The sequence below is a fragment of the Loxodonta africana genome, chromosome 4 (genome assembly GCF_030014295.1).
Source record: "Loxodonta africana isolate mLoxAfr1 chromosome 4, mLoxAfr1.hap2, whole genome shotgun sequence".
NCBI classification, from domain to species: Eukaryota; Metazoa; Chordata; class Mammalia; order Proboscidea; family Elephantidae; genus Loxodonta; species Loxodonta africana.
Window position 1 is genome coordinate 178,164,888 of NC_087345.1, and position 21,608 is coordinate 178,186,495.

The following is a 21,608-nucleotide window of genomic DNA, read 5'->3' on the forward strand; positions in this document are numbered from 1 at the left end:
ACGACTTCCTTCAACTACCGCAGGGATTTAATGTCTGTGGCCCTCTCCGCTTGCAACCCTGTCTCGGACCCCTCCCACCCATCTCGGAGATGATTTCCAGAGCAATGCAGCATGCCCTCCAACCCCGCGGGGGCGCGGTGCGAAAGGAAAGCGCGTAGGACAAGGACAGCGCCCAACGCCCGAGACGCCACATGGCTACACCCTCCGGAAGTGACGCACCCTCCCCACACGTGGTCGCGTGCTTGACGGCGGAAGTCCCACCCCTCCCGACGGGCTGCCGTTTTCTCCTGAAGTTCTGTCCGCGTGAGTGTGGTAGTGTATATACCTCGGTGCGAAAATGGCGCATTACAACTTCAAGAAGATAATGGTGGTTCCGTCCGCCAAGGTAAACGGCTCGCCCGCTGCCATGGCGCCCCGATCTTTCTGTGGAAGGTCCTTCTGTCTTTGTCGGTTTTCTCTCTGGCCGGCTCGCTGGAGAGGAGTCGGTGCGGTGACACGTGCGCGGCAGGGCGAGGGGTGAGCGGGGCCCGGGGAGCCCGCGGTGAGACTCGGCCCGGTATTTCTGAGTCTGCGCCCCGCAGGCCCCTCAGGCCTCTCGGGAGAAAGCTTGTTGACCCTGGACCGGCGGTGTCCGTCCTCTGGGAGGAGGCGGGACCTGTCGGCGACTTGGCCGGTTTCTTCTGTGCATGGTGTTTGGAGAGGAGCTCACTTCTTTTCCGCTTGTCATCTCCCACAGCTAGGCCAGATTCTCTCGAGATTAGGGTCCCCCTCCGTTTTGGGGTCCCATTCACCTGGAAGAAACCGTTGTTAGTTGATTAGGTAGGGTGGCGTTAAGTGGTGTTTCAAATATTCGAGGAAGGAAACTCAAGCCATGGCCTACAACCGGACGAAATGGCCTTTTGATTGAGATTCAGCATAGTTTTCCCCTCTCAGTAAGTTTTGGTCCGTTGCTCACATGGCTTATGGCTTTTTAAATTTTTAAATCATACTCTCACTACTGGATTTGGGAAACGCTTGTTTTTCCTGACGTAGCGGGGTAAACATGGCCAGGCTAAATTTGTTTAGTATTGGATTTAGTAAGAATGAGTCCAAAAAGCGTTGGGTATTGGTACTTTTCAAAAGTAGAGCTTTTGTGTAGTGAATGTTCAATATTATTTGTGATTTCATGGACGAAAGCGTTCACCGTGAAAGATTTGTTCCTTATGCGCATTGCTGAGTACCGCACATAAGGACAGATTTATAGGAGTTGCTGACGCTGTTAAACTGCAGTGTGAATATACACTCTTCTCCGGGTCTCAGCAGCAGAGTTAGTTAGATTTGGAAAGCTTTGTTAAGAATAGTATTTTAGATTCGTAACACAGTGAATTGTCTCATTATTTTTGTTTATAACTTTTTTTTGATAATTCATGGCAAATCTCTTGCCAGGTTGTGATACTTGAGTGTAGGGGTTACGTTTTGTTTGTATTTTAGAGTCATGTTATTTTCTCAGCGATCTCTCCAGTTTGTTAAATGAATTCTTCACCTCTTTGAAAGCATGTTAAGTGCACAGAGTTTTTGCTTATTAGGGAATAGAGCTCTTTGAATCATATGAATTTCGTTCGGATAATTGAGGTACGTAGAGAGCTTTAAAATATGTCAGTAGCACAGCATCTATCTTCTGTTATCTAGAGAACAGATGAGCATATTTATGTTTAAAGATGAGTGATAGTAATCCTTGGGTGGTTGGAATTAAGGAATAGCATTGGAAAATATGGAATAAAATTCATTATAGGAGCTATTTAGTGAGTATCTGTTGTGTGTCAGGTATTGTGGTTACAAAAATAAATAAGATGCAGTACCTACCTTTTTGAAAGTAGTTTTCTAGAGATATGTAAAAGTACTTATAACCATACTAGAAAGATGAAAATTGTTTTAATGAGGGAATATACACGAATTTGGAAGAATAGAAGAGTGCAGTTAGTTATGGTGGGTGAGAAAGTCATAGAAAACTTTTATGAAGTAGGTAACTTTTGAACTAGCCCTTTAAAGGATCAGGTGACCCTACTAGGTGGAGAAGGTTGTAGAGAAAATCTTATACATAGACACAGTTGTATGTCCCTCACAGTACTTATTATTGTAATTGCCTCACTGGACCCTGAGTTACTTACTTAAGGGAAGGTCTGTGTTTCATTATTTCGTCTTTAGCACCCAAGTGTCCTTGTCATCCCTTGTAGTAAACCATCAGTATTGTTGAATCAATGGAAGTGTTCAGTGAAAAATGAAGTTATTATGTATGGCTAGATACATGGGGTTTAGGAAGAGAAAAGAGAGGAAGCATGGGGACAGAGTCCTTATTGCAGAAACGTAGGAATTGATTACACTGAGGACTTGACGTAAAAATCTTTTATATTCTTAAATAGCTACCATGCATATTCTTAGGACTGGAATCTTCAGAAATCAGAAACTGAGTTTTAGTTTTACTCGTTTTATATACTTTCAAAGTCAAAGATAGGCATATTAGAACTAGAACTGTAGAATTTTTTTTTCCTATTTATGCTTGAACTGTTTGACTAAGTTTCAAAGCGTCTTAGGTATTTGGAAGTTAAAATAACATCAAGAAAGTATGGGATAAAATTAATTTCAATAGCCATTTGGTAAGTGTTTCTTAAGGGCCAAAAACTAGATATGAAGATATATAAAGTTATATATAAAACATTAAAGATTAGTTAGTAGTAAATGTTCGTTGTTTAATATATATAGTACTGCTCATTATTAGTCTTTTAAAATTTGAAGTAAGTGCATGAAAAGTACATGTTTTTGGTACAACTATGTCTTATTTTCTTTAATTGCAGGACTTTATTGATCTGACATTATCAAAGACTCAACGGAAGACTCCAACAGTTATTCATAAACATTACCAGATTCATCGCATTAGGCATTTTTACATGAGGAAAGTCAAATTTACCCAACAGAATTACCATGACAGACTCTCTCAGATTTTGACAGATTTCCCCAAACTGGATGTAAGTGCCTCTGGGGGAAATTTTTAAAAATGTACGGTTATCTGTGTGTGCTACAACAAATGTGGTTTTGCAAAACGTACAGATAATCAGTGTTTAACCGGTTTTGTCTACTCATTTGAGAGAAAGTGACAGAAACAAGGTGTAACAGACTTGCCAAAGTAGGTGTTAAAGCTAAGAACGGGATCCAGGCTTTTTGATTTCTTGTTTTTTTATCCCAACCAAGTCCCAGGCCCAAGGCTGTCTTCTCAAGCTTTCTTTACAACTTCCAGACTTGAAGGAACCAACTCAAGTTATTTGAAAGCTATGGATTATAAATTCAGAAGCTTAGAATCCTGTCAGCTCACTAGCCTTTAAGCTTCTGCTCGTCTGGGGTTTATCTTCTTTTCCATCTTTCTGAGGCTGCTTTTTCCTGTGTCTCAACTTGAGTCAGTTATCTAAGGTTTGTGATCTTGTTGCTTGTCATCAGCAAATGATGGTCAGCTCAGCACTGACTGTTTTCTTCACGTGGGGAGCTTTGATTTCTGTATTAAGCGCCCCCCCCCCAAAAAAAGCAGAACTCAATGTATATTAACTATGCTACATATTACAGTTTGCTCTTTATTTAGCCTTAGAAAAACAAGAGGAGAAACTCTTTGGCAAAGTCTATCAACAAAGTTTAAAAAGACCCCTGTGTTGTGATCACATGGTTGCAAGGTTCTTAGGGGTTGTGAAATATGATGGCATCAACAATATGTTGTTGAGCCTAAATTTGCCATTACCCTATAATGGACTCTGAAGGTAGGTAAAGGCATAGAGAAATATTTTTTCTTTAAATATTTAAAAAGATAATAAAGACTTGTTTGAAAATGAACTGTTTTAAAAAGTTTTTAAACTTTCATAAAGTGTTTAAAAAGTAAAAATTCTTACTAGAGGGCAGTCACTTTATATCCGTATCTGGAGCTTGACACAGTGTCCTTGATAGATGCTTCTTGAATGAATGCATAATTTCTTGGGGGAAGGCAGGTACTGGGAAATACCTGGGGATGATGAAGGAGGTGAGAAGGAGATTAAGAACATAAACAGTGAATTCGGTATTAGAAAACACTTGATCTTAGAAAAAAAAAAAAAAGGTTCTTATATCTGTAAGAAGTTTCGTTTTTTTCATCCTTGGTATTCTTTTTTATATATTAGAGGTGAGAGAATTCGAATTATGAACATTCTATTTGTTTTGTTTTTAAACTAGAGTTAATCATCTGAGAACAGTTGCAGAGTAGAGAGTTAGATTGTGGTATCATTCACTGAATGACCGTTATGTGTCAGGAACTGTTCTAGGCAGAAGGAATGCAGCAGTGAACAAAAAGGCCCGATTCTTGTTCTAATGCTGAATACAGATAGTAAACAGGAAAATACATAGTGTATTGGTGAGAAAAATCAAACAGTAAGGGGAATAGGGAGTGCCAGTACAGTAGAATTATTGTTTCTTTGATCAGGTGACCCTGAAGCAGAGACCTGAAAGAAGTGAGACTGCTTCTGTGGCTATCTGGGGAAAGAGCGCTATATGCAAAGAAGAAGCTAGTGCAAAAGTCGTGAGGTCAAGAGTATGATATCTTTGAGGCATAAGGAGACCCAGGATTCTGAGGCACAGTGTTTGAGAGATAAAATACTAGGAGATGGGTTCAGAAAGGTAGTGGGGTGAGGCAAATTTTGTAGGACTTTGAGTTTTATTCTTAAGGAAGCCATTATAGGGTTTGGAGCATAACAGCGACCTGACAAGCTTTAAGTTACCTTTTTAAAGGATGACTGGCTGCAGTGTTTTGAGTAGACTGTAGGAGGATAGACATTAGAAGGTGAATACATTAAACTTGGTGAGAGATTGTGATAGTGGTGAAGGTTTTTAGAAATGGTTGACTTCAGGATATCATTTGAAGGTAGAGCTGACAGGATTAGCTTATAGATGTGGGCTGTGAGAGAAAGAAGAACGGAGAAAGATTTTGAGGTTTTGGACCTTCGCATCTAGGACAGTGGAGTTGCCAGGTACCAAGGTGGGGAAGGCTGAAGGAGGAGCAGGTTTGAGGAGGAGAAATAAAAAATTTGGTTTGTGCATGTTAATTGCGACATGTGTATAAGACATCCAGATAGAAATGCCAGATAATCTGAAGCTCAAGAAAGAGATCTGGCTTGGAGACATTAATGTGGAAATAAATAAGATGTAGATATTAAAAAATTTATATGAGGAAGTGAGCATAGAAAGAAAATTGCTTTGTGTAATTCTACGCTGAGTGGGAATGTGAGAAGAAACCAGCAAAGGAGTTTGAGAAGTGGTCAGTTAAGCAGGAGGGTCACGTAGATTAGAGTCCTGGAAGCCAGTTGAATAAAATGTTTTAAGAAGGATAGAGGGACTGCCTTTCCAGTGCTGCTTAGAGGACTAGTAAGATAAAACATGAGAATTGGTAATCGGGAAGGTCTTTGGTGATTTTTTTCTTTTAAATGTTACTGTGTTTTAGGTGAAAATTTAGAGGACAGATTAGTTTTTCATTCAAGAATGTTATACAGAAATCGTTTTGTGACCTTAAGCTGCAGTCCCTACAATGTGTCAGCACTCTCCTTTCACCTTCCACAACCCACTTTCCCTGGGTTCTTAGTGTCCGTTCATCCAGTTTTCCGGTCCCTTCTGCCTTCGTGTCTTTGTTTTTGGGCAGGTGTTGCCCATTTGGTCTCGTATGCTTGATTGAACTCAGAAGCACATGTATAGGGCTGTCTAATCTTTGGCTGAGAGGTGGGCTTTGGGAGTGGCTTCAGTTCTGAGTTAGCAGGGTGTTGTGAGGGTTCATCCAGTCTCTGTCAGACCGGTAAGTCTGATCTTTTTTTGCGAATTTGAATTTTGCTCTACATTTTCTCCCGCTGCTAGAGACCCTCTATTGTGATCCTTGTCAGAGCAGTCGGTGGTGGTAGCCGGGCACCATTAGTTCTGGGCTCTTGCTGGTGGAGGGTGTGGTTCATGTGGTCCATTAGTCCTTAGGACTTATATTTCCCTCATATCTTTTGGCTTTCTTCTGTACCCTTTGCTCTGAAAGTACTGGCTGGGACCAATAGATTTATATTAGGTGGCCACTCACAAGCTTTTAAGATCCCAGATGAAACTCACCAAAGTAGGATGTAGAACATTTTCTTTATGAACTGTGTTATGCCAGTTGATGTAGATGTCCCCCGAGGTTATGGTCCTCAGCCCTCAGCCCCAGTAACTTGGTCCTTCAAGGTGTTTGGATGTGTCTGGGAAGCTTCTGGAAACACTGGTGGCATAGTGGTTAAGAGTTTGGTTGCTAATCAAAAGGTTGGCAATTCTAAGCTATCAGGTGTTCCTTGGAAACCCTATGGGGCAGTTCTGCTCTGTCCTGTAGGGTCGCTATGGGTCGGAATCGACTCCAAGGCAATGGGTCTGGTTTTGTTTTGGTTTAGGAAGCTTCTGTGACTTTGCCGTGTTCAAGTTGTGCTAATCTCCCTTTTACTGTGTGTTGTCTTTCCCTTCACCAGTTAACACGCCTGCCATCTAGTTGGTGATTTCCCATCCCCACACCTCCCCTTGCCATCAAAGATTGTTTTTTTTCTGCGTGTAGACCTTTTCTTGGGTTTTTATAATAGAGGCCTTATATAATATTTATCCTTTGTAGATTGATTGATTTCACTCAGCATAATGCCCTCCAGATTCATTCATGTTGTGAGATGTTTTGAGGATTCATCATTGTTCTTTATCGTTGCATAGTATTCCATTGCGTGTATGTACCATAATTTGTTTATCCATCCATCTGTTGATGGGTGCTTAGGTTGTTTCCATCTTTTTGCTATTGTGAACAATGCTACAATGAACTTGGGTGTGTGTATGCCTGTGTGATGGCTCTTGAGTCGCTAGGATATATTCCTAGGAGTTGGATTACTGGATCCTGTGGTATTTCTAGATTTCTAACTTTTCAAGGAGACATCATACTGTTTTCCATAGTAGTTGTACCATTTTACATTCCTACCAGTAGTGCATAAAAGTTCTGGTCTCCCTGCAACCTCTCCAATGTTTGTCATTTTCTGTTTGTTTTTTTTTTTTTTTTTTAATTTGTGCCTGTAATGTCAGGGTGAGATGGTATCTCACTATAGTTTTGATTCGCATTTCTCTAATGGCTGTTAATCATGAGCATTTCCTCATGTGTCTGCCAGCTGTCTAAATGTCTTTGGTGAAGTGTCCATATTTTTGCCCGTTTTTTAATCAGATTGGTCATTGATGATTTTGATAAGATTTTATGATGGAGTTGCGGAGACAAAATTTTAATTGGAGTTGGCTTAGGAGAGTGGGAGGGAGAAAAAAAGACAGTGTGGATAGCCCTTTTCATAAAACTTACCAAGAAAGGGAGCAAAGAAATGCAGCAGTAATTAGAAGAAGAATGAGTTAAAAAGATTTTTAAATTTTTTTAAAATTTGAGAAATGACATGTTTATAGGCTGGTGAGAATCACTGGGTAGAGATGGAAGAATTAAAAATGGAAAAAGAGAGAGCAGGATTCCTGGAACTAAGTTCTTGAGTAGTAAAGGGTGGGATCTAGTGCGTAAGTCCTGGTAACCAAGAGAATGAGGACTGGGGACAGAGGGAAAGGTGGGCCATATTTTCTTAGGAAATTACTCTTCACGTATTATTTACATACAGGGATGAGGAACTGTTGGGCCAGAATGACAGCTTTGTTTTTTATTATAGGATATCCATCCATTTTATGCTGATTTGATGAATATTCTATATGACAAGGATCATTACAAGTTGGCTCTAGGACAAATAAATATTGCCAAAAACTTAGTGGACAAGTAAGGCATTTTCTTAATATAGTATCTTTTAAGTAATTGTTAAAAGTGAAAAAAAAAAAAAAAACCAAGTATTTTTTAATTTTTTTAAGTGTTGCTAAAGATTATGTGCGACTTATGAAATACGGAGATTCCCTGTACCGCTGCAAACAGCTGAAACGTGCTGCCCTCGGGCGAATGTGTACTATTATCAAAAGACAGAAACAGAGCTTGGAGTACTTGGAACAAGGTATTTGTTATTCATGAGCAAAAATGGGCTTTTAGTATCTTTTGGTAAGATAGTTGATCTTTGCTTAGAAATTTTTTTTTTTTTTCGTTTAAAATATTTTATTGTAAAATACAACATAAAATTTGCCATTTTAACCATTTTTAAATAAAAATATACAATTTAATTTGGCAGTTCCTCAAATCTACAGTTCGTTGAGACTAATCATATTCACAATGTTGAACAGCTATCACCACTATCCATTTTCAAAACTTTTTCGTTACCCCAAACAAAAACTCTGTACCTATCAAGCAGTAACACCCCATTCTCTTCTCTCCCAGCTCCTAGTAACCCTACTTTCTATAAATGTGCCTATTCTCGATTTTACATGAGTGGGACCATACAATATTTGATTTTTTGTGTCTGGCTTATTTCACTTAGCCCTGTGTTTTCAAGGTTCATCCATGTCGTAGCATATATCAGAACTTCGTTTCTTTTTACGGCTGAGTAATATTCCATTGGTACCACATTTTTTAAATCTGTTCAGGACACTTGGGCTATTTCCACCTTTTGGTTACTGTGATGAATGCTGTGAACACTGGTATATACATATCTGTCCCTATTTTCAGTCCTTTTGTGTATATACCTAGGAGTGGAGGAAAACTTTTTTTTTGAAATGTTCATTTTTGTTATTTGTTGCTTTAGGGATATGTTGTTTTAGAGATGTCGAAATCATTTTTTCCCAGTGTTCTTATTCTAATAGGCTAGTTTTTATTGAAAAAGTAATTAGCACTTATAATGCTTACAAATTAATAGCAGTATTGAGAAAAATGGAAACCTGGTGGTGTGGTTAAGAGCTTGGCTGCTAACAAAAAGGTTGGCAGTTAAAACCCACCATCTGCTCCTTGGAAACCCTATAGGACAGTTCTGTTCTGACCTGTAGGGTCACTATGAGTCGGAATCAACTTGAGTGCAATGGGTTTTCAGGTTTTATTGAGAAAAATTGTGCTTTTCATATTTATTAGGTAAGTCTTGTAAATTATGAGAAAATACCAAAATATATAAAATGATTGATAGTTCCACTTATTATTTGATTTTATTTTCTTTAAAAAATGATGTGTTAGGATCGAGCTGCTTTGCTTCTGTAGAGCAAATATGGGGTCACTATTTTTTATGAGTTGGAATCAACTCCACAGCAGTGGTTCTTATTATTTTTTACTTTATTTAATAGGACAGTTTCTGAATTAAAGTAGTAGGATTTGTAACAACAAAGAAAAACAACACAGTCAGAAAGTGGGCACGGGGCATGAATAGACTTTTCTTCAAAGAAGATATTCAAATAGCCAATAAGTACGTGAAAAGATGCCGCACGTCATAGTCATCGGGGGGTGCAAATCAAAAGCACAGCGATACCACTTCGCATCCACTGGGATGGAAAATAACAAGTGTTGGTGAGGATGTGGAGAAATTGGAACCTTGTCCGTTGCTGGTGGGAATGTAAAGCAGTGTAGCTGCTGTAGAAAACAGTTTGGCAGTTCCTCAAAAAGTTAAACAGAATTACCATTTGACCCTGCATTTCCACTCCTTTGTATATACCCAAAAGACGCTAAAGCAAGGACTCATATATGTTTGTACACCAGTATTGCAGCATTATTCAGAAGGCCTACCTTTGACCTATCAAATCAGAATACTGGGTTGGCAGGTACTAGGAAAAAAAACCCTGGGGTTGCATTGATTAAGTGCTTGGCTGCTAACCAAATGGTTGGTGGTTCAAACCCACCAGCAGCTCTGCTGGAGAAACAAACCTCCTGATCTGCTCCTGTAAAGATTTCAACCTAGGAAGCGCTATGGGGCATTCCTGCTCTGTCCTACAGGGTCACTGTGTGTTGGAATCTACTCGATGCCACAGAACAACAATAAGGGCTTAGTAATATGATTTCCTTGGTACAGCCAGATTTGAGAAACACTATTCTGATGGGGTGAGAGTTAATATAACCATGAGCCTGGGGTATAATTAAGTCAAAAGAAAAATTTCAAGCAAATCTTACACTTTAATTCTCTAAAGTTTTCTTACAAAATTAAACACATTTACTTTAAATTTTTCGTAGTACGTCAGCATTTATCCCGTTTGCCAACCATTGATCCAAATACCAGAACTCTGCTATTGTGTGGGTACCCAAATGTTGGAAAATCCAGCTTCATCAATAAGGTTGGTCTTTTTTTTTTTTTAATTATAAAGCTGATGATCTGATTATTTTAGGTGAAAGTGCTACTGTATTCTGGGTGTTAGGGATTTAGGTGACTTTGGTAGTATTTTTAGCCAACTGTGTTATCCTAGTCTACAGCAGTATTAAACTCCTGAAAATACTTGATTTCCTCCTAGACAGGATTGGCTCTTTGAAGCTAGATTTATATTGCGGTTACAGAAACCATTTTATTTTTCTTTTATTTGATTCTTGTATACGTCATATACATTTCTAAGGCATTTAAGGTATTTAAATAAATTTTTGTTACAAAATGGAGAGCTTTTCAAAGGATGTGTTATCTCAGCATATTCTGGGAATGGCATGGCCCGAGGAGTTATCCATTACATTATACTTACCGAATTGGATTTTCCCAGTCTCTAAAGATGTTTCTTGGTTGTCACCTTCGTTGCTGTATCAGCTTTCACATAGACTATTTAGTCTGCTGTAGCGGTAAGCTGCTGAGTCACTGGTTACCTCAGGGAGTTTATTAATTGTGGAGAAATTGGAACCCAATCCATAAATTCAGCAATTTAGTGCTTCAGGACAATTTAGCAGAGCCGAAGGGACCTGAAAAGAATAGATAGAGATTTAAAATGTGGGCTTATAACCAACTTAAGTGCAGGTGCCAAAAAAAATGTTAAATGTGTTACGGCTTACTTGGTGCCAAGAAGACTTGTTTTTAGACAGATTTATGGGTTTTTATGTATCCAAGAGTTGCCATGACGTGGTGACAAGCCAAAAGTCTGCAGTGTCAGTCTTTTTAAACACATTTTCAAGTAATGTTTAAGCATACTGTGGACCTACCATGGCAGGATAGTGCTCTGTGATCTAATATGGTAGCCACTGGCTGCTGTGGGTTTTTAAATTTTAATTAATTAAAGTTAAAATAAATAATTCAGTTCCTCAGTCCCACTAACAGCATATCAGAGTTCATTAGCAACATGTAGCTAGTGGAGACTGTTTTGGACAGTGCAGATATGGGACATCTTCATAGAAAATTCTATCTGACATTGCTGTGATACTGGGATACAAACTGGGAGAACTAGGAGAGAAGAGATTTGGGGCTTCAGTTAAATAATGGATACCCTCCAAATGCTGAGCTCTCCCTGGCCTTTCTACTGTCTGATTCAGGTTCTTCCTCTTTGGGACAGGTGGTGTGAGGGAAACAGAGCTAATCTACCTAGAAAAGTTTGGTAACTCCTTTGTATGCAGTTTAATTCTACAAGGCCTCTTTTGTTCAGTTGTTCTTTCTACCAAAACAAAAAGCAAGTCTCGATAACACATAGGTGTTTGTGAGGGAAACAAAAAGTGTAAAACGTCTTGTGATTGTTGAAATTTTTGATTGTTCTGTTTTAAGGTGACAAGAGCTGATGTGGATGTTCAGCCCTATGCCTTTACGACTAAGTCATTGTTTGTCGGGCACATGGATTATAAGTATCTTCGTTGGCAGGTAGGTGAGAGTTCTTATCTTTAAAGATGGAACAAATGCCTTTTTTTTTTTTAATTAGTAGAATTCCTTTTGATGATGTCTGAAGCCATCTGTCTGTTTAATACTGTGCTTAGTATAGTGTCAACTGTGAGCTCTATCCTCTAGAGAGGGTTCTACAGAGATGGGGAAAATGTTTTTGGAGTCACCAAGAACTTGAAATTTTTCTCTCTGAAGAAAACTTATCTGAGCTTCAGGATTACATAGAGGCAATTCTCTTTTCTCTGATGTCATTTGAGGGGAGCAGCAAGCTAACAGCATGGCTTTCTGTGTTACGCTGGTCATGGTGCCTTTTTTTACTGAAAGGAAGAACTCTGTCATCGTTTATACTATTAGAAATAGCATACACTATTTAAATACATGAAGCAATCTGTTTTCACAATGGAATTTTAGTTTTGTAAATTAGGAATTAAGTCTTTTTTGTTGTTGAGGATTTACATAGCAAAATGTACACCAATTGAACAATTTCTTCATGTACCATTTAGTCATATTGGTTACATTCTTCCAGTTGTGCAGCCATTCCCACTCTCCTTTTCTGAGTAGTTCCTTCCCCGTTAATGTAAACTCACTACCCCCTAAGGGTCCCGTCTAATCTTTTCACTTGTTGTTAGCGATTTTATCCCGTTTAAATAGTTTATAGTTTTTAAAAGAGCATAATGCTTAAAGCAGACACTTTTTACTCGTTAAGCAAAAGTATTGTTTGATTTTAGGGCTTCAGAGGATATTTTTGATTTAAGGTTTAAAGATACTCTCAGGGCGGTAGTTCCGGTGGTTCATCCAGCCTCCATGGCTCCAGAAAGTCTGGAGTCCATGAGAATTTGAAACTCTGTGTTTTCCCCTTTTAATCAGGATTCTTCTGCGGAAAATTTGATCAAAATGTTCGGTAATGGTAGCTAGGCACCATCCAGTTCTTCAGGTCTCATGGCAAAGGAGGCGGTTGTTCATGAAGGCCATTAGCCCCACATGTCATTTCCTCTTCCTATTCCTGACTCTCCTTTCTTTGTTGATCAAGGAGAAGGGAGACCAATTGTTGAGCCTTTGATGGCTGCTTGCAGTCTTTTAAGACCCCAGGCACTATTCAGTGAACTCGGAGGTAGAACAGAAGCACTAAACACATCATTAAGCTAATTAACTGGTATGGCCCATAAAACCATGACCCTAAAGGTCCAAACCAAGGAACCAAATCCCATGAAGTTTTTTGTTGTACATAAGCAGCCTCAGCAGCTATTTCTTTTTTTTTTTTGTCGTTGTCATTGAAAATGTATCTATCACACAACTTTTGCCAATTCAGGTTTTTATAGTGGTATAGCAATTACGGTAATTGACTGTACAGTTCCACCCTGAGTGTGATTTTTCCATCACCATAAACCAACAGTCAGTACTTCATAAGCCATAACCCCCCCTTTCCCCTTCCGTCCCACCCCTGGTAACCACTAACAAACTTTGGTCTCTATACAGTTGCCTTTTCTTGGGAGTGGCTTCAGTTAACAAGGTGTCTGGGGGGCCATAGTCTCAGGTGTTCCTCCAGTCTCTGTCAGACCAGTAAGTCTGGTCTTTTTTCTTTGGTAAACTTGAATTTTGTTCTACATTTTTTCCCTACTCTGTTGGGGACCCTCTGTGGTGATCACTGTCAGAGTGGTCGGGTACCATCTAGTTGCTGTGGGCTCAGGCTGGTAGAAGCTGTGATTGATGTGGTTCATTTGCCTTTTGGACTAATATTTTCCTTGTGTCTTTGATTTTCTTCATTCTCGTTTGCTCCGGACAAATGGGAACAATACATGTATTTTAGATGGCCACTTGCAAGCTTTTAAGACCCAGACGCTACTCATTAAAGCAGGATGTAAAACATTTTCTTTATGAACTATGTTATGCCAGTTGACCTAGATGTCCCCAAAGGTCATGTTCCCCAGCCCTCAGACCCAGTATCTCAGTCCCTTCAGAGTGTTTGGCAGATTTTGCTGAAGATTATTCGAAAGCAGTTACAGCAGTACGTCGACAAGGAACTGCCAGAAATTCAAGCCAGATTCAGAAAAGAGTGTGGAACAAGGGACATCACTGCTAATGTCAGATGGATCTTGGCTGAAAGCAGAGACTACCAGAAGGATGTTTACCTGTGTTTTATTGACTGTGCAAAGGCATTTGATTGTGTGGATCATAACAAATTATGGATAACATTGCAAAGAATGGGAATTCCAGAACATTAAATTGCATTCGTGAGGAATCTATACATAGACTAAGGGGCAGACTTTCAAACAGAACAAGGGGATACTGCATGGTTTAAATCAGGAGAGGTGTGCATCAGGGTTGTATGCTTTCACCATACTTATTCAGTCTGTACACTGAGCAAATAATCCAAGAAGCTGGACTGTATATAAACATGGCATCAGGATTAAGATTGATTAACAGCCTGTCCTATGCAAATGATACAACCTTGCTTGCTGAAAGTGAAGAGGACTTCATGCAATTACTGATGAAGCTCAAAGATTACAGCCTTCAGTATGGATTATACCTCAACCTGAAGAAAATAGAAATTCTCACAACTGGACCAGTAAGCAACATCATGATGAACGGATGATGTCTTGGAAGAAGTACACCCAGAATGCTCCTCAGAAGTGGTGATGGTGAGACTTGGTCTCACATTGTTTGGACGTGTATCAGGAGGGACCAGTTCCTGGAGAAGGATGTCTTGCTTTGTAAAGTAGAGGGTCAGCAAAAGAGAAGAAGCCCCTTCGTGAGAAGGATTGACACAGTGGCTACAACAATGGGCTCAAGCATAGCAACGATTATGAGGATGGTGCAGGACTGGGCAATGTTTTGTTCTGTTGTACACGAGGTGGTTATGTGTTAGAACTGACTGGATAGCACCTAACCTAACAACAACAGGAAGCTTATATGACGTTGCCTTGGTCAAGTTGTGCTGACTTCCCCAATATTGTATGTTACCGTTCCCTTTTCCAGAGTTAACACTTGTCTGCCATCTAGTGATTTTCCCTCTTCACTCTTTCACTCCCTTATAACCATCAAAAGATTGTGTTTTTCTGTGTGATCTCATACAGTGTTTGTCCTTTGGTGATTGACTTATTACATTCAGCATAATGTTTTCCAGATTCATCTGCGTTGTGAGATATTTCCAGATTCATCATCGTTCTTTATCTTTGTGTAGTAGTCCATTGTGTGTATGTACTGTAATTTGTTTATCCATTCACCTGTTGATGGGCACTTAGGTTGTTTCCATATTGTCGCTGATGCGAATAATACTGCAGTGAACATGGATGTGCGTATGTCTGTTCGTGTGATGGCTGTTACATCTCTAGGATATATTCCTAGGAGTGGAATTACTTAATTGTATGGTGTTTCTATTTCCAGCTTTTTAAGGAGATGGCATATTGTTTTCCATAGTGGTTGTACCATTTTACGTTCCCACCAGCAGTGCATACGAGTTCCAATCTACCTGCAGCCTTTCCAACATTTGTTATTATTATTTTTTTTTGATTAGTGCCGGTAATGGGGTGAGAGGGTATCCCATAGCAGGTTTGATTTACATTTCTCTCATGACTGATGATTGGGAGTATTACCTCATGTGTCTATTAGCTGCCCGAATGTGTTCTTTGGTGAAGTTTCTGTTCATCTCCTTTGCCCATTTTTTAATTGGATTATTTGTCTTTTCGTTGCTGAGGTGTTCAGGCATTCATAGATTTAAGAGATTATACCCTTGACGGATATATCATAGCCAAAAATTTTTTCTCAATATGTAGGTTCTCTTTTTACTGTTTTGGTGAAGTCTTTTGATGAAAATAAGTGTTTAAGTTTTAAGATTTCCGTGTTACTTATTTTACCTTCTGGTGTTTGTGCATTATTAGTTAGGGTTTGCGTACTATTTATGCCTTGAAGGCCCCTAGTGTTGTTCCTTTTTTTTTTTTTTGTTCCATGATCTTTATAGTTTTTGGTTTTACATTTGTGTCTTTGATACATTTTGAGTTAGTTTTTGTGTATGATGTGAGGTATGGGTCCTGTTTCATTTTTTTACAGAGAGACATCCAGTTTTGCCAGCATCGTTTGTTAAAAAGATCTCATAGTGGTTTTGATTTGCATCTGTTTGATGGCAGATGACGCTGAGCATCTCTTTATGTGCCTGGTGGCCATTTGAATGTCCCCTTCAGTGAAACAATCTTTTCATATCCTTTGCCCATTTTATGACTAAGTTGTCTTTTCATTGTTAAGTTGTCAAAGCTTTATATACATTTTGGTTATTAGATTCTTGTCGGATATATGGTTTCTGAAGACATTCTTCCAGTTGGTAGCTTGTCTTTTTTTTTGTAGGCCCTTTTGATGAACAGAATTTTTTTTCTTTTTTCATTGTGCTTAAGTGAAAGTTTACAATTCAAGTCAGTTTCTCATACAGAAACTTAAACAAACGTTGCTATATGACCGTAGTTGCTCTCCCGGTGATATGACAGCACACTCCTCCTCTCCATCCTGTATTTCCCATGTCCATTCAACCAGCTCCTGTCCCCCTCTGTCTTCTCATCTCCCCTCCAGACAGGAGCTTCCCACATAGTCTCATGTATCTACTTGACCTAAGAAGCACACTCCTCACCAGAATCATTTTATGTCTTATAGTCCAGTCTGATCTTTGAAGAATTGGCTTCAGGAATGGTTTTAGTTTTGGGCTTACAGAGAGTCCAGGGCCATGTCCTCTGGGGTCCCTCCAGTCTCACTCAGACTGTTAAGTCTGGCCTTTTTACTAGAATTTGAGTTCTGCATCCCGCTTTCTCCTCCTCCATCAGGGATTTTCTGTTTGTGTTCCCTGTCAGGGGAGTCATTGGTGGTAACCAGGCACCATCTAGGTCTTCCAGTCTCAGGCTGATGCAGCCTCTGGTTTACGTGGCCCTTTCTGTCTCTTGGGCTCGTATTTTCCATGTGTCTTTGGTGTTCTTCATTCTCCTTTGCTCTGAGTAGGTAGAGACCAATTGATGCATCTTAGATGGCCACTTGCTAGCTTTTAAGACCCCAGATGCCACTCACCAAAGTGGGATACAGAACATTTTCTTAATGCTTTGTTATGTCAGTTGACCTAGATGTCCCCTGAAACCATGGTGCCCAGACCCGCGCATCTGCTGCTCTGTCCCTTGAAGTGTATGGTGTATTCAGGAAACTTCTTAGCTTTTGGTTTAGTCCAGTTGTGCTGACTACCCCTGTATTGTGTGTTGTCCTTGCCTTCACCTAAAACAATTCTGGTCTATTATCTACTTAGTGAATACCCCCCTTTCTCTCTCCCCATCCTTGTAACCATCAAAGAATGTTTTCTTCTGTGTTTAAAGCTTTTCATGAGTTCTTGTAATAGTGGTCTCACACAACAATATTTGTCCTTTTGTGACTGACTAATTTCACCCAGCATAATACCTACCAGATTTATCCATGTCATGAGATGGTTCACAGATTATTGTTGTTCTTTGTCGCATAGTCTTCCATCATGTGAATATACTGTAATTTGTTTATCCATTCATCTGTTGATGGGAACCTTGGTTGTTTCCATCTTTTTGCTATTTTGAACAATGCTGCAGTGATCATGGGTGTGCAGATATCTAATCGTTTGAGGGCTCTTATTTCTGTTAGATATATTCCAAGGAGTGGAATTGCTGGATCATATGGTAGTTCTGTTTCTAGCTTTCTAAGGAAGTGCCAAATCAATTTCCAAATTGGTTGTACCATTTTGCATTTCCACCAGCAGTGTGTAAGTGTTCTAGTCTATCCACAACCTCTCCAACTTCTATTATTTTGTGTTTTTTGGATTAGTGCTGACTTTGTTGGGGTAAGATAGTATATCTCATTGTAGCTTTGATTTGCATTCCTGTAATGGCTAATGACTGTGAGCATTTCCTCATGTATCTGTTAGCCACCTGAATGTCTTCTTTTGTGAAGTGTCTGTTCATATCCTTTGCCCATATTTTAACTGTGTTATTTGTCTTTTTGTTGTTGAGGTTTTATAGTATCTTGTAGATTTTAGAGATTGGACACTGATCGGATTTAGCATAGTCAAAAATTTTTATGAGCCTGTAGGTTGTCCTTTACTCTTTTGGCGAAGTCTTTGGATGAGCATGTTTGATTTTTGGGAACACATAGTTATCTAGCTTCTCTTCTGGTGTTTGTGTATTGTTAGTAATGTTTTATATACTGTTTATGCCCTGTATTAGGGCTCCTAGCGTTGTCCCTATTTTTTCATCCATGATCTTTATCGTTTTAGATCATATATTTAGGTCTTTGATCCATTTTGAGTTTTTGTGCATGATGTGAGGGTCTTGTTTCATTTTTTTCCAGACGAATATCCAGTTATTCCAGAACCATTTGTTAAAGAGACTGTCTTTTCCCCATTTAACTGACTTTGGGCCTTTGTCACGTATCAGCCGCTCATAAGTGGATGAATTTATGTCTGCATTCTCAATTCTGTTGCAATGGTCTATGTATCTATTGTACCAGTACCAGGCTGTCTTGACTACTGTGGTGGTATAATAGGTTCTAAAATCAGGTAATGTGAGGCCTCCCACTTTGTTATTTTTCAGTAATGCTTTAGTTATGTGGGGCCTCTTCCCTTTCCACATGAAGTTGGTGATTTGTTTCTCCAACTCATTAAAAAATGCTGTTGGAATTTGGATCGGGATTGCATTATATCTGTAGATCACTCTGGGTAGAATAGACTTTTTCACAATGTTGTGTCTTCCTATCCATGAGCGAGTTATAAAACTTGTTTTTCCACTTAACGTATGTCTCTTTTGGTTTCTTGCAGTAGTGTCTTGTAGTTTTCTTTTATACCTCTGGTTAGATTTATTCCTAAGTATTTTATCTTTTTGGGAGCTATTGTAAATGGTATTGATTTGGTGATTTCCTCTTCGAAGCTTGGTTTTTTGGTGAGAGGAATCCAACTGATTTTTGTATGTTTATCTTGTGTACTTTGCTGAAATCTTCTGTTAGTTCCAGTAGTTCTATGTAGCTTCTTTGGGGTTTCTGTGTAAAAGATCATGTCATCTGCAAATAGAGATACTTTTACTTCTTCCTTAGTAGTTTGTATGCCCTTTATTTCTTTTTCTAGCCTAATTACTCTGGCCAGGACCTCCAGCACAGTGTTGAATAAGAGTGGTGATAAAGGGCATCCTTGTCTGGTTCCCAGTCTCAAGGAGAATGCTTTCAGACTCTCTCCGTTTCGGATGATGTTGGCTGTTGGCTTTGTATAAATGTCTTTTATTATGTTGAATTTCCTTTCTATTCCTATTTTTTTGTGTGTGAGTTTTTATCATGAATGAGTGTTGGACTTTGTCAAATGCCTTTTCTACATCAATTGATAAGATCACGTGGTTCTTGTTTTATTTATGTAATGGATTACATTGATTGTTTTTCTGATGTTAAACCATCCCTGCATACTTGGTATGAATCCCACTTGGTCATGGTGAATTCTTTTTTTGATAAATGTTGTTGAATTGTGTTGTCCGGAATTTTGTTGAGGATTTTCACAAATAAGTTCATGAGGGATATTGGTGTATGATTTTCTTTTTGTGTGGTATCTTTACCTGAATTTGGTTTCAGGGTTATGCCTGCTTCATCGAATGATTTTGGGGGTATTCCATCCTTTTTTGTGCTCTGAAAATTTTGTAGAATTTTCCAGTAAAGCCTTCAGAGCCAGGGCTTTTTTTTTGTTGGGAGTTTTTTAATTACCTTTTCAATCTCTTCTTTTGTTATAGGTTTATTTAGTTGTTCCGCCTCTGTTTGTATTAGTTTAGGTAGGTAGTGCGTTTCTAGAATTTTGTCCATTTCTTCTAGGCTTTCAAATTTGTTGGAGTACATAATAGTATTCTGCTATGATTCTTTTAATTCCAGTTGGGTCTGTTGTGATAGCGCCCATCTCATTTCTTTTTCCAATTACTTGCTTCCTTTCCTGTTTTCCTTTCTTCAGTTTGGCTGTTGTTTTATCGATTTTATTGATCTTTTCCGAGAACCAGGTTTTGGTCTTGCTAAAACTCAGTTTTTCTATTCCTTGTTTCATTTAATTCTGTTCTAATTTTCATTATTTGCTTTCTTCTGGCACCGGAAGGCTTCTTTTGCTGCTCTCTTTCTATTTGTTTGAGTTGTAGGGATAATTCTTTGAATTGGGGCCTTTGTTCTTTGTGGATGTCTGCATTTATTGCTATAAATTGACCTCTGAGCGTACCTTTACTGCTTTATGGACAGAAAAGATGTTTTATAATATTTTGATGTTTGGATTCTGTTAAGGTTGGCTTTATGGCCTAATATGTGGTCTGTTCTGGAGAATGTTTCATATGAGTTGGAAAAGAAAGTATACTTGGCTGCTGTTGGGTGGAGTGTTCTGTATATGTCTGTAAGGTCAGGTTGGTTGATCATGGCATTTAGATTTTCCGTGTCTTCACTGAGCTTCTTTCTGGATGTTCTGTCCTTCACCCAATGTGGTGTGTTGAAGTCTCCTACTATTATTGTGGAGATGTCTCTCTTTTCAGTGCTGTTAGTTTCTTTTATGTATTTTGAAGCCCTGTCGTTAGGTACATAAATATTTCTATGGGTATATCCTCCTTGTGTATTGACCCTTTAATCATTGTATATTATCCTTATCCTTTGTGGTAGATTTTACTTCAAAGTCTGTTTCGTCAGAAATTAACATTGCCACTCCTGCTCTTTTTTGATTATTTGCTTGATATATTTTTTTCCATTCTTTAAGTTTATTTTGTTTGTGTCTTTGTTTCCAAGTTGTGTCTATTGAGGCAGCATATTGACGGGTCATTTTTTTTCCACTTAATTTTCTGTGCTGAGTTGTTATTCTTTATATATTGTCCTTTCCTGTTTTTCATTGTATTTTTTTGTATTTGCTGAGTATGTTTTTTATTTTGATATATAGGATTGTTAGTTTCCTTTGTGGTTACCTTAATGTTTACCTGTTTTTCTAAGTTGAAACCAATCTTTTGCTTCTTTACATCACCTTAACTTCCTCTCCATATTTAAGATCTATGATTACATTTTTTAGTCTCTCTTTTTTGTTTTATGTTATCTTTTACATAATGATGTCTCTATTGCCCTGTTTCGCGTATTTTATCTTTGACTTATTTTCGTGATTTCCCTATCTGCGTTAATATCTGGTTGCTCTGTCCTATGTCCTAGTCTTGGGTTGTTACCTGATGTTATCGATTTTCTAACCAGAGGATTCCCTTTAGTATTTTTTGTAATTTTGGTTTGGTTTTTGCAAATTCCCTCAATTTCTGTTTATCTGGAAATGTCCTAATTTCACCTTTATATTTGAGAGACAGTTTTGCTGGGTATATGCTTCTTGGCTGGCAGTTTTTTTCCTTCAAGGCTTTATATATGTCAACCTCTTGCCTTCTTGCCTGCATGGCTTCTGCTGAGTAGTCTGAGCTTAGTTTTATTGACTCTTTTTTGTAGGTGACTTTTTGTTTATTCCTAGCTGCTCTTAAAATTATCTATCTTTGGTTTTGGCATGTTTGATTATCCTATGTCTTGGTGACTTTCTTTTGAAATTATATTGTGTGGGGTTTGATGAGCATCTTGGATAGATATCTTCTCATCTTTCACGATATCAGGGAAGGTTTCTGCCAAGAAATCTTCCATTCTCTTTGTATTTTCTGTTATCCCCCCCGTTCTGGTACTTCAGTCACTCGTAGGTTATTCCACTTGATAGTCACACAGAGTCCTTTGGGTTTCTTCATTGTTTTTAATTATTTTATCAGATTTTTTTCTCAGATATGTTGGTGTCAAGTGCTTTATCTTCAGTCTCACTAATTCTGACTTCCATTGCCTCAGCTTTTCTACGACTTTCTGTTGAGTTATTTAATTCTGAAA

General features: G+C 38.7%; 1 protein-coding gene across 2 annotated transcripts in view; it reads left to right on the forward strand.

The window, feature by feature from the left end:
* The first annotated feature begins 249 nt into the window (after nucleotides 1-249).
* The window catches only part of GTPBP4 (GTP binding protein 4), a 44,270-nt gene continuing 22,911 nt past the window's right edge, over nucleotides 250-21,608 (forward strand). Inside the window, exons 1-6 of one of the 2 annotated variants that reach the window (XM_003410518.4) lie at nucleotides 250-385; nucleotides 2,832-3,002; nucleotides 7,716-7,819; nucleotides 7,909-8,045; nucleotides 10,130-10,230; nucleotides 11,625-11,717. In XM_003410518.4, coding sequence (XP_003410566.1) covers nucleotides 338-385; nucleotides 2,832-3,002; nucleotides 7,716-7,819; nucleotides 7,909-8,045; nucleotides 10,130-10,230; nucleotides 11,625-11,717 — 654 coding nt within the window. In that variant the 5' untranslated portion in view covers nucleotides 250-337. Of the gene's footprint in view, nucleotides 386-2,831; nucleotides 3,003-7,715; nucleotides 7,820-7,908; nucleotides 8,046-10,129; nucleotides 10,231-11,624; nucleotides 11,718-21,608 lie in introns of those variants that run through there. The other variant, XM_064285072.1, reaches the window with a different exon arrangement.